Source organism: Trichosurus vulpecula, chromosome 2 (assembly GCF_011100635.1).
Source record: "Trichosurus vulpecula isolate mTriVul1 chromosome 2, mTriVul1.pri, whole genome shotgun sequence".
Classification (NCBI taxonomy): Eukaryota; Metazoa; Chordata; class Mammalia; order Diprotodontia; family Phalangeridae; genus Trichosurus; species Trichosurus vulpecula.
Window position 1 is genome coordinate 410443790 of NC_050574.1, and position 12348 is coordinate 410456137.

The 12348-nt window shown below is 36.9% G+C and overlaps 1 protein-coding gene across 1 annotated transcript in view; it reads right to left on the reverse strand.

Moving 5' to 3' along the window:
• ANOS1 (anosmin 1) overlaps positions 1–12348 on the reverse strand; it is a 256068-nt gene that overhangs the window by 198609 nt on the left and 45111 nt on the right. The window contains exon 2 of the mRNA XM_036746532.1: positions 645–692. Within this exon, the coding sequence (XP_036602427.1) occupies positions 645–692 (48 nt within the window). The remainder of the gene's footprint in view (positions 1–644; positions 693–12348) is intronic.

Below are 12348 nucleotides of genomic sequence, written 5' to 3' on the forward strand. Positions count from 1 at the left end.
TTGGGTTTAAAGACATAGTCTAGTACCTCCATTTGAATCACAATGGACTTTATCAAAGCCTGGTTTTTTGGAGCTATATTTCAAGAAATCATAAATGAAAACTACATGAGACAAAAGGGTCAATTGTCCCAGTTTTATTTTTAAGCAATGACAGAATAAACAGGAAAGAAAAAAATATCTAGCACCCAAACCCCTAAATACCTTGCAAAGTATAAGTGATCAAAATCTATATTCCTTTGGGTATGACTCCCCATATGGACAGACAAAGAAGAAGCAGAGGAAGAGGAGGAGGAAGTGGTGGAGGAAATAGCAGCATTGCCCAACTGGGATTGGCTGGTTCCACAGGGGGCAGCTACTACTAGAATTCCACACACCACCTAAATAAAATGACCAGTGTCGAGTTTCAAAGTCTATCAAAGAATTCTCTAAAATGGAAAACATGCAATGATATTAAAGAATCATTTAATTTTCCTGGAACTACTTACATTTTATCAAATGAAATTCAAAATACAAAAACATACCAGGAAAAAAATTGATTAAAATCAATGATAGGGAAAGGTATTATTTAAGGAATTAATATGTGAAACCAAATACTAAAGAAAAAGGGGAACTATAAAAAGAACTATGTAGCATTGAGCACATACCTTAGAACACTGTTTATGAGTCTGGCACCATACCAGGGAACCATTGTTCTGAAAAAGAATTAAAATATATGTTTACCCATTAAAATGTTTTATAAATGTCAATATATCACACTAAATCACTTGTTAATGAGTCCAATGCAACTTTATAAAGGTAAGGTTAAATTTTCACCATACTAAAGTTTCCTTTGTTTTATTGAACTGGCTTTTATAAAAGATGGCTTTTTAGCAAAGTTAAATGTAAAACAAACCCTATTTTATTATTGACTTCCTTTGTTAGAGAAGGAGCACAGCACAGAGAGATGGGCTTGAAACCAGGAAGATTTGGGCTCAAATCCCATCCGGCATATGTGGCATATACGGAGTATATGACTCTTAGAGTTGCCTATATCGTTGAGAGAGTAAATGACTTGCTAAGACCTAAATTACTAACCTGCAAAAGAGAAATTCCCTCTACTAAAGAAATCTCAAGTCCAGTCTCTCTTTCTTTGTGAAAAATGAAAGCTATGTTCCTTTATAGGCAATAAACTCCCCACATCCCATAAACACTTGTAAATTGTTGAAAAGGAAGGAAAAATACATTGTATCCTCTTAAGCCATAATTGGGATGCAGTCCTCTAACAAAGCTATTTTTACCATGAGTTATAACTTTATGTAGAATTTCAATTTTTTTTAATTTTCTTTTTTGTCATGACTTAAACATCAAAAAACATGAACATGTCAATATGGCAATATGTAAGGAAGAACAGGAAAAAAGGATTGTATAGGAAACAAAAATTTCTTCTGTGTATAGATTGGAATGTTTTTAAGTGCATATCACATTTACCATTATAATACTAAAACTACCCTGCTGGTCTCTGCCCACTTCTTACTTTCCTTCTGCTCTCTCCTATGTGTTTTTCAATATTTCCATGACACTTTTCTTTCTCTCTTTCTTTACATCACTATCACTACTCCCCCATAATACTCCTCCTATGAATTCTACATTCCCAAAATCAAAATCACCATTGTAATCAATCAATAAGGATTTCTTAAGTGCTCACTATGTGTCAGTTTCTGGGCTAAGAACTGGGGATAAAAAGAAAAAGGAGAAAACACTACCAGTGCTAAAGGACCTTACATTCTAAAGGTAAAGACAATATGTACATAAATAGGCATATACAAGATACACACAAAGTAGAAATTATATAGCTTTGGAAGGGAAGGCACTAGTGGTTGGGAAGACCAGAAAAAGCCTCCTGCAGGCAATATCATTTGAGCAGAAGAAACAGGGAGTCTAAGATGTAATGATGGGGTAGCATGGCAGAAAGTCATTGAAAATGCACCAAAGAGGTTCAGTAAGTACAAGGAATAACATATAGGCCAGTGCGGCTAAAGTATGTATAAGAAGTAGTATGTAAAATAAGAAGGGGCCAGGATTAAAGGGCTTTAAATCACAGAGGAGAAGTTTACATTCAATCAATAAGGAACAATTGAATGAAATGGTAACACGCTCAGACCTACAATAGGGAGAAATATGAATGAGGAAGAAACAATTATGAGGCTCTTGCCATAACAGAGGCAAGAGGTGATGAGAATCAAGAACACAATATATGCAATAACTACAACAATATAAGTGGAAAGAACAACCACAAAATAATAACAAGTGACTGTTGAGAAATTACAAAGAATAATCATTGCCCCAAAGAAGAGATAAGAGAATACGCCTTCTCCAAATTGTTTTGGAGGTGGGAGTTCCAGAATTGTAGACCATTACATATATTTTCAGATTTTTTTCAATGTACTTATTTATTGCACTGATTTTCTTTTCTCTTCTTATTTTTTTTTCTTAAAAAAATTTTGTTATATGGAATGGAAAGGGAAAAAAAATGCCAAAAGGAAATTAGGTGATTTTTTTTAAAGTACATTTGAGTTCTTTCACCTTGTATTTTTTTTAATTTTTTATAATATTTTGTTTTTTCCTAAAAAATGTTAAAACAATTTTTAACATTTGTGTTTTTTTAAGTTTTGAGTTCCAAATTCTCATTCTCCCTCTCTCTCTCTCTCTCTCTCTCTTTCTCTCTCTCCCCACCCCCTTCTCTCTGGGACGATAACCAATCTGATAGAGGTTATACACATGCAGTCATGCAAAACACTTCTATATTAGTCATTTTGTACAAGAAATAAAATTATATTTAAAAATAACAAAACAGCTCCAGATGATCTTTAAAAAAGGGGGGGAAACATCAGTAATTTCCTCCATTTAGTCCAGAACTACACAAGAAAATGTCTAGAAGTCTATAGGTGTTCTGAATGAGGATGCAAGAGATATCAGAGCCTGAAGCTTCCCAGGTCTCTAGTAAACAGAGTCAGAGGCAGGGGTGGAGTGATAAATTTTAAACAGGCTGCTCTAAAAAAATATGTACACACAACCCATTTTTAAATTAATCAGTGCTATTAACATTTTCTCCATAATTTTCTAACGTTTAGACAATCGACATAACAATAAATCTAGCCCAGATTTGTAGCATGTGTCTATTTCTGAGCTATAAATGCTCACACTAAAAATTGAATAGTTCACTCCAGCAGGTCAGGTTGAACTGGCTCCAGCATACCCCTGGGACTTTGAATCCAGTGGGACCTGGGTCCTGACCCACTACAGCCACAGCAAGCAACAGGTCAAACAGATCATTAAGACAGGGCCAGGCAATATATACACACTGGGGACGTTTCAAGACGATTCAAGCCATCACTATTGTTAGAGTCAAGGCAAGGAACAGGGCCAACTACTGGTGAAAAGGAGAACAAAGAAAAAGGAGCACAAAGTACATAGTGGAGGGCTCGCTAGGAGGCCTGAAACAAACATTATCTCTGATACCTAACTAGGTCTGGCAGGAGGCTACTGTGCTAAGAATTAGATATAAAAAAAATATGAGATAATCTTATCTGATTGGGAAGACATGATATACACAGAAAAAGATGAATAAGGCAAAGGAACACAGTAAGTATCAAGAATAACATTAGGCAATAAATACTACAGGACTTCAGATGAGAGAGTGATCACCAGTGACTGACATAGCTGGGGAAGACGTGAGTGTATTATATGAACTGGACACTGAAGGAAGGGAAGAGCATACAATTGCAGACAATTAAAGAAGGGAAAATGGCTAAAAAGCAAGAATATAATTAGCAAGTAAACTGGAGGGTTTCTCTATAAGAGTCATTGCTGAATTATCTATATGTCAAGTTCAGGGGTGGGGAACCTGCAGCCTCAAGGCCACACATGACTCTCTAGGTCCTCAAGTGTGGTCCTTTGACTGAATCTAAACTTCACAGAACAAATCCCCTTAATAAAAGGATAATAAGACTTGGACTCATTCAAAAGACCACATCCAAGGATCTAGAAGGTCACATGTGGCCTCAAGGCTTCAGGTTCCCCCACCCCTGGTCTAGTTAGACCATTGAGTAATTCAACCCAAGGTCAATATTAACAATAAATTAGAACAAAAGGTAAAGATGAAAGATACTGCATGCAATTATGAAAGACAGCTCTTCAAACAAGCTAGTAGAGAGCGACATGACAGTAAAGGTCAATACTGGTTAAAGTACCAACTCATCTACGAAACAGAACAGAGAAATTTTGGAAGATAAGAGCAGTATTACCTCCCTAAAGAACAAAAAACCCCACCAGAAGAAAAAAAAAGTCTTCACAAACTTGTCATGGGACCCAATCAAGCTAAATCATACCAAGAACATTTACAGATCAAATTGGAGATAGGACATCTAGGGAGAAAATGCTAGCAATTTCATTCCATTTTGGTTTTTTTTGTTTTGTTTCTTTTTGGAGGGGGAAGGCAGGGCAATTGGGGTTTAGTGACTTGCCCAAAGTCACACAAGCCAGTAAGGTGTGTCAAGTGTCTGAGGCTGGATTTGAACTCAGGTCCTCCTGACTCCAGGGCCAGTGCTCTACTCACTGTGCCACCTAGCTGCCCCAATTTCACTCCATTTCTACAACAATCTATTCTCATTGCTGAAACTATCCCATTGGACTCGTAGGACCCAATGGCCAATATACGAAAATAGAAATGAAACCCAAAAAGATTGATAGAAAAAACTATCACATTGGAATAAGTGCTTCTATTTTAATAATTCAAGGATCTATGATTTGGTGATATGATCATGGAAAGTTACTATGGGTGACAGCTTTGGTGGGAAGGTCTGCAGAAGGAAGGGGAACTCAGCAACTTTCCAAAATCTCTGGTGATGAGTCTCTGAATTAGCTAAGTTGGTATTGTGACAATAGACTTGCCAGATTTGAAGCCTTCCCAGCTTAGTAGGATCTGTTGATGGTACATTGGCTTAGGCTTTGAAAACACAAGGTTACATGGTGCCATCAGTTGGAGAATGGTTGACCAGAAACTGGCACATGAATGTAATACTACAATAATATTATTCCACAGGAAACTGGAGAGGACTTGTATAAACTGATGTAGAGTGAAACGAGGTGAAACAAGAGAACATTTTATATAGTAACAACACCATTGTGAAAATGAAAATCTCTCAAAGACAAGAACTTCGATCAACCAAAGTTGGAGAGGTCTAAGAATAAAGATTGCAACTCACCTCTTGGCAGAGCCATCAATGTGCAGTCAGTTAACAAGCATTTATTAAGTGCTTATTATGTGCCAGGCATTCTGCTAAGTGCTGGGGATTCACAATGCCATATACATTTTTAGACATGGACAATGTGAGGACTTGTTTTTCTTGACTACACAAACATAAACATACATACACATTTGTTACAAGAGTTTTGTTTTCTTTTTTTCCCTTATTTGTGGGAGTAGAGGTGAAAGGGAGATAAAATAAATACTTCTAAATTGAAAAATAAAATTTAATTTAAAAAAAGATGACAGGGATATCTGCGGATCTCAATGAGGTATTAGGGTAGGACTTTAGTGGAGGTGACAAAGTATACACAGAAGAAAACAGTGCTGGATGGGGCACAATTTTGAAACTGCTTGAGAATCAATGTTAAAATGCAACAAAACATGGGAAATACTCCATGATTATGTTGTAGAAAACACATACACATAATAATACCACTAAAAAAGGATTTAAGAAGGCATCAACAGCTGCTTGTTCATATGTTTATTTTCTTATCTCTATAACATTTCTATGACAATAATTTATACACATATTTACTATATTCTATATGAAAATTGAGAATACCCTGATTTTCACAGATAATTTTATACAAGAGAACACATCTTCATAGTTATACAATTCACCAAAACCCTTAGAGAATACAAGATTCTACTCTGCTTATTGTTTGTTGATTTATTTTAAAGCAACCTTATGGCTCTCCTCCAACTACATGTCTCCAGGTACATTTTAGGGTCACATCACACAAAATTCTGGGATAGATGCAACAAGGTAAATGATTCTGTTCAATGATTCTCTAATTAGTGATATCAAAAGAGGCATAAAACAAAGAAACCAATGTTCACCAAAGGCCCCAAAGGGAATGTCCAGTGTAAAGTCCAAATGCAAAAAGGGATTCATCTAGATGATGACGTCCTCTAGATGCTCCTATTTAGAGAGAACAACATGCTGATTGCATCAAGTCCAGGAATAACCATAGGACTTAATGAGATCTATAATCTCTGAAAGGAGTGTAGCCTAACAATAGGAAAAATCAAATGAATGAAAAATTGCCCAGACAATGACATACAACTGGATGGTCAATCTAGTGAATTAGCCCATCAGTACAAATATCCTGGACAGCACTACAGATGGACTAGGCATTGACTATGCATTGAATTGGGGAAGGAAGCATGTTGTATTGTACTTGGGAAATTGCAAAGAACTTTCAATGGTCCAAAGCTGCTCCCTAATTCAAAAGCACAGTGTTTCAACACCAATAACGTTATGTGACTTAGTAACACAGAACATTACAGCTTCCAAAGAATCAAAATTTGATTCTGAAGAATTAAAATTCCAGAGATTCAAAATGCAATGGAAAGATGAATAGTGGGCCCAAATAGGCTGTAACACATTGCAAAGGATTTATTGGCAGGGTGGGGGAGACAATGATGGGGGTAATAATGTGTGTGTGCATGTGCATGTTTTATATACAAAGCAGGATAAAATATCTAGTAAATATGTGATCAGAAAGGAGGTGAGTCAGTCATGTTACGAGGTAACAGGAACAGCTAGAGAACTACACAGGTGTAGAGGGAATATTTTTAAAAAAAGAAAGATGAAAGTTTGTAGCTGGATGAGTCATCTAAGGAGGATTTATGGGAGGAAATCAATGAAAGTCAGAGAGGATGAGAAGGCATGTCATAAGTTGCAATCTACATCTTTGAAGGAAGTACCTTCATCAATCAAATCACAAATCCATTGAAGAATTGACTTTTTTTTAAGTTCAGCCTCACAACAACTCTGTGCCTAGGCAGGGCAAGTACATAGAGAATATAAGTAGAGAAACTGAGACAGAAAGATGAAATGCTTTTTTGTTGTGACTTAGCATCATGGATGATTTTATGTCTTGCTTAAGTAGATGGACCAACCCATCTTCCCCACCATCACCCCTATATGAACATCCAGGTATCAGAAAATGAATTCATTTGAGGGGAGGATTTCATTGGAGAAAGGTGGATGGCACAATGGATAAGACCGTTGGGCTTGGAGTTAGAAAGACCAGAAATATCAGAGTTCAAATTTGACCTCAGAAACTTACTATGTGACCCTGGCAACTCGCTTAACCCCTGTCTACATAAAACTGGAGAAGGAAATGACCGTATCCTCGCCAAGAAAACTCCATGGACAATTCGTCCATGGGATCACAAAGAACATGGGAACACAGCAGAACAACAACAAACACAAGGATTTCATTTATATTGAGTATAGTGGCAAACATGAATAAACCCTTGCATATTAAATTATATTATGAATTCAAGTTCTATGTATGGACAGTGACATCTCAAGTATGGAATTGGTGGGGAGAGAAGAGAGAGAAACAAAGAGAGGTGGGGAGAAACACAGAAACTCCTTTATGAGGAAGTATTATATAACTTAAAACAAAAGACTTCATAAATCGTGACAAATAGCATTGGCATACGACATACAACAGTGATAATGATTCTATCCAGCTAAGGCTCAAGCAAGCACAACAAAACTATCTGTGTAGACAGTTCCATTTGTAAATTCAACTGAAGGGCCAGCTTTCAGCAAAACTCTTCAAGTAATTTTTCTTTCATTTCTTTCAACACCCTTAATTTCCCCTTTGTACACTCTCTTCCCCTTCCATGGTTACCAATCTCCTCCGTTATTTGCAGGGGCCCAATCCCGACTTCTTCTTTTACTCCTATCAAAATGGGGGAAAGGAGGATCTGATATCACTGATTGATTAATTATCTTTAGAGTAGAATGAGTTTCAGTCAATGTTACACTTCAACAAGGCATTTGCATTTTTAAGCCTTTTATCTTAAATAATAGAATGAAAGGATTTGTTCCTGCTTAAAGGAATTTTCTGCATCAAGGAAGCCTATAAGTATAAATTTCAGAGGGCCCCTCAAATCATAGGCTGTCCTAAGGCAGGGCCTTCAAAAAACAAGCTGCAGGTTCTTTAGAGTAATTGAAGGAGGTCCGTGAAATGCTCTTCAAACAACTAGACCGCACTGTTGCCTGTAATGAGGTCAGAAGAGATAATGTACAGTCTCTCCCCAAGATGACCCCTTACTCTGATGAAAAGGATGGTGAGGGAAGCTGCAGTTGCAGCCGTTCAGACCCCTACTCCTTGGAGTTCCTGGGCCAGCAAAGCTCCTGTCCACTCTCAGAAATGTCAAGAATTTGAAGCCAACCCCTCCAGAAAAATGTTTATCAGAAGTTCTTAACCCGGGGCCCCATTAATTTGTTTTTCTTTGGTTTTTGTTTGTGTTTTTACTGATTCACAAGATATTTGGTTTCCTTTAATCTTATGTATTTTTTTTTCATTTTAAATATTATTCTAAGAAGGGATCCATAGACTTCAACAGATTAATGAAGGGGTCCATAACACACAAAAAATGGTTAATAACTCCTGATAGCAAGTCAATTCCATCCAGATTTTTTATTTTAACCCCTAGGGGGGCTCCTTTTACTCCCTAATCTTAATTCAGAGAATTCAGAGAACACTAGAACTGGAATTTTGCTATCAACTAGAACAGAGGTTTGAAACTTCAATAAAAACTAGGCCACTAAATCTTACATAAGGATACCTACTTATTGACTTAGAAAACCACATATTAACATTATATATATTTCAATTGTACTCCTATTTACTTTGTTCAATGCTGTTGTTGTTCAATCATTTCAGTCTGGTCCTACTCTTCATGACCCCATTTGGGGTTTTCTTGGCAAAGATGCCGGAGTGGTTCACCATTTCCTTCCCCAGCTCATTTTACAGATGGGGAAACTGAGGTAAATAGGGTTAAGCAAGTTGCCAAGGTTCATACAACTAGTAAATGTCTGAGGCCAGATTTGAATTTAGGAAGATGAGTCTTCCTGCCTCTGTGCCCAGTGCTCTATTTACTGAGCCACCTACCTGTGCTGCTTTGTTAATTATTTCCCAATTACATTTTAATCTTCTTCATCCTGCACATAGGAGTGTTGTGGGCTATGGCAGGTAGTTGAGTATTTGACATTTCTGTGCTAGACCAATTTCCTTATTTTACAGACTAAAAAGACAAAAAAGCTGTTATTATTATCATTAGGTGACTTATGAAGTTCATGCAGCTAGCAGATGATGGATCCAGGACCTTATTCCTGGATTGCTGCTCCACACCTCCACTTAGGTTCCTTCTGTTCCAAGACTCCCAGGTACACATTTTATTTTTCTGGTACATTTCACATTATTTCAGTTACAGTTTAGTGACTTTTCCTTGTCATATCCCTCCCTTCTGATATGCCTGAATAAATCCTCTTGCCTCCTATATAATAACTCCTCTAGTAATGAAGTTTCTAAGGATAAAATGTGTCATTAGGAAACATCTTTTTTGAAGTAGTAATGGGGGGGGCGGGGTGAGCAAAGTAGACATCTGCTTGAAAACAATCTCCGGTTACCTGCATTGAAGCTCCCAACACAGGTTCATAAAAAAGGGGGTAACTAATGGTACTTCAGCCAGTGCTGGCCCCACCACCACAGAGCAGTACTGAGCACTGAATAGCACTGGCTAGGAGGGGCTAATGCCATATTCTAGGTGACTATTATTCCCATGTTTGATATAAGAGATTCTTACCAACTCTAAAAGCCCATTAAGAAGCTGCAGCTACTTGTAGCCAACAGAGATTACTGACAAGGCAAGTGTGTTTCTACTCAAGTAAATCAGGAATTCAACCTCAGATATTTGCTGAGCTCCTATTATGTTCCTGGTGGAAGCACCTCAAACCAGTCAAAGAGATCATATAGGAGGAAAGAGAAAAAACAAGACAAAGAAAGGCTGCATTGTCAAAGCCTCAAAAACTAGAAAGGAAGAGTCAGAAAGACAGGATATTAATGCATGTGCAAAGTCTAAGGCAAGGGTTTTTTACCTTTTTTTAGGTGACAGACCCCTTTGACAATCAGATGATGTTTATAGGCCCCTTTTCAAAATGTTTCTAAATGCATAAAATAAAATACATAAAATGCAAAGGAAACTAAATATAATGGAATAAGCTATCAAAAAAAATTTTTTTTAAAGATTACCAACTCCAAGTCCCCTTAAGTGCTGTTCTTCCAAAATTCCAGGTAACATTCAATGTACAAATATAAGCTACAAAAATGTAAGTGGATTGAGTCCCCTGATTCCAACATATTAAATGCTTTCAAAAGAAAAGAAAAAAATAATTAAAATAAATTGTCATTCTATATTTTTACCTCTGTCAAATTAAATTCGTCATGATTTCTTGCATAAGAGAATCACTTAATGGAAGTGATGATGTCGAGGTGCCTTCAGTTAAGCTGCTCTGTTTGAGCCAGGTGCTTGGACATTTCACCAGTCATTTATTTTGCCCACCTGTAATGCCCTTTGTGAACAGAGAAGGAAATGGAAAAATACAAGGCTCTTTTACATTTCAACATGCTGCCTCAGGGTGGTTCTTAGTCAGATTACAATAACCTTCACCAGGCTAAGCCAAATGACAACAAAAATAAAATATACTACTTTGTTATAAATTCTCATTCTGGCTCAAGGCCAAAAAAGATAGAGTCAATATACATTAGCAGAGAAAGAAGTCTGTGCTGGAATCATACTTGTAACCTCCAGGAAGGATCAAGCAGTGAGACTTTTCTAATTATATAAAGATAATATCCTTTATTTTATTGGTTGAACTAGATCAAACATGACTACTAGTCAATCCAACTTTCAAAGAGATTATGTAAGTTTATGGAGCTGACAACTAACCATACCAATCCACAACTTCAATCATGTTTTGTAAGTCAGTTTCTATTCCCTTTGATTTTCCTTTAAAGGAAAATAATTCTTCAAAAGCTTAGAAAAAAAGAATACTTTATTTACTCTTAAGTAATCCACAAAATAAAGGAGAGAGATGCAGGAAAACCAGATATCAATGTACACTCTCCATGAGAAATCCTGTTCCTTAGAGCAAACAAAACTATCAACGGTCACAGAAAAAGGTAGTGGGTATAGACCTCTACTAAGTATCTCTTTCATATAGCTAGATGTAGAGCTGTGGGACATGTGGAATAAGAGATGAAGTCTGTAAAGGAGAGAGCACTGGACTTAGTATTAGAGACCCTGGATTTGTACACCATCTCAGACAAAAAATAGCTCTGGGACACTGAGCTAGTCACTTAAACACTTAACAGCACTTAAGCAGTAGCTTCTACTCAAAAGTTTGTCATGAGCATCAAATGATATCTATAAAGCTCTTTACAACATAAATGTCAGTTATTATTGGCATTACTATCCCATACTCATCTATTTTTTCCCCAATAGGGTTCAGATAGGAAATTATGCTGAGACAAGCCCCTAACTTTTATATCTTTTATATCTAATGGTCTCTTAGCAATTCCATAAGTGGATAAACTAATTGCTGCTTGCAGTTGAATAAAAGTAGTCTGTATGATCTGTAGGCTCATTGAAAGTATCCTTGGTACAAGGCCAGTTGGCACAGTAGATGGAGCATTTGGCCTAGAATCAAGAAGAGATAAATTCAAATCCAACATCAGATGCTTACTAGGTGTCTATAATGGCAAGCAAAGTGGGACATTTGCTCTTTTTTTTTCTTTTGGAGTGCTTCTCAGCACTATGGCAATCAAGTGCCTTTGATTAAGCCTTGCTTTTGTTTGAATTGAGTCTTTGATTGAATCAAGAGTCTTCGATGACCTGCTTAAGTCACAAGAAAGCCTAAGTCACATGAGTTTGAGTCACATGGTTGTGATGCCCTCTGTGGACTGACCCTGAAGAAATCTATATATATATTTGTGTGTGTGTGTATATATATACACACACACACACACACACACACACACATACATATACTCTGAGGTTAGGATTTTGCTTTAGGGGCTCACTCACTGGAAGAGTGTTCATGTGATTTGGCCAGATGAGACTCTGGATAGCGGTTAAGGAGTCCCAGCTTTGAAAACCAAGATGTTGGTGCTTCTCTCTCTGGTAACTGTGTATGTATTGCTGTGGACAGATTTCTGCTTATACTTTCTGGTTGTGTTTTCTCTGAAGTTCAG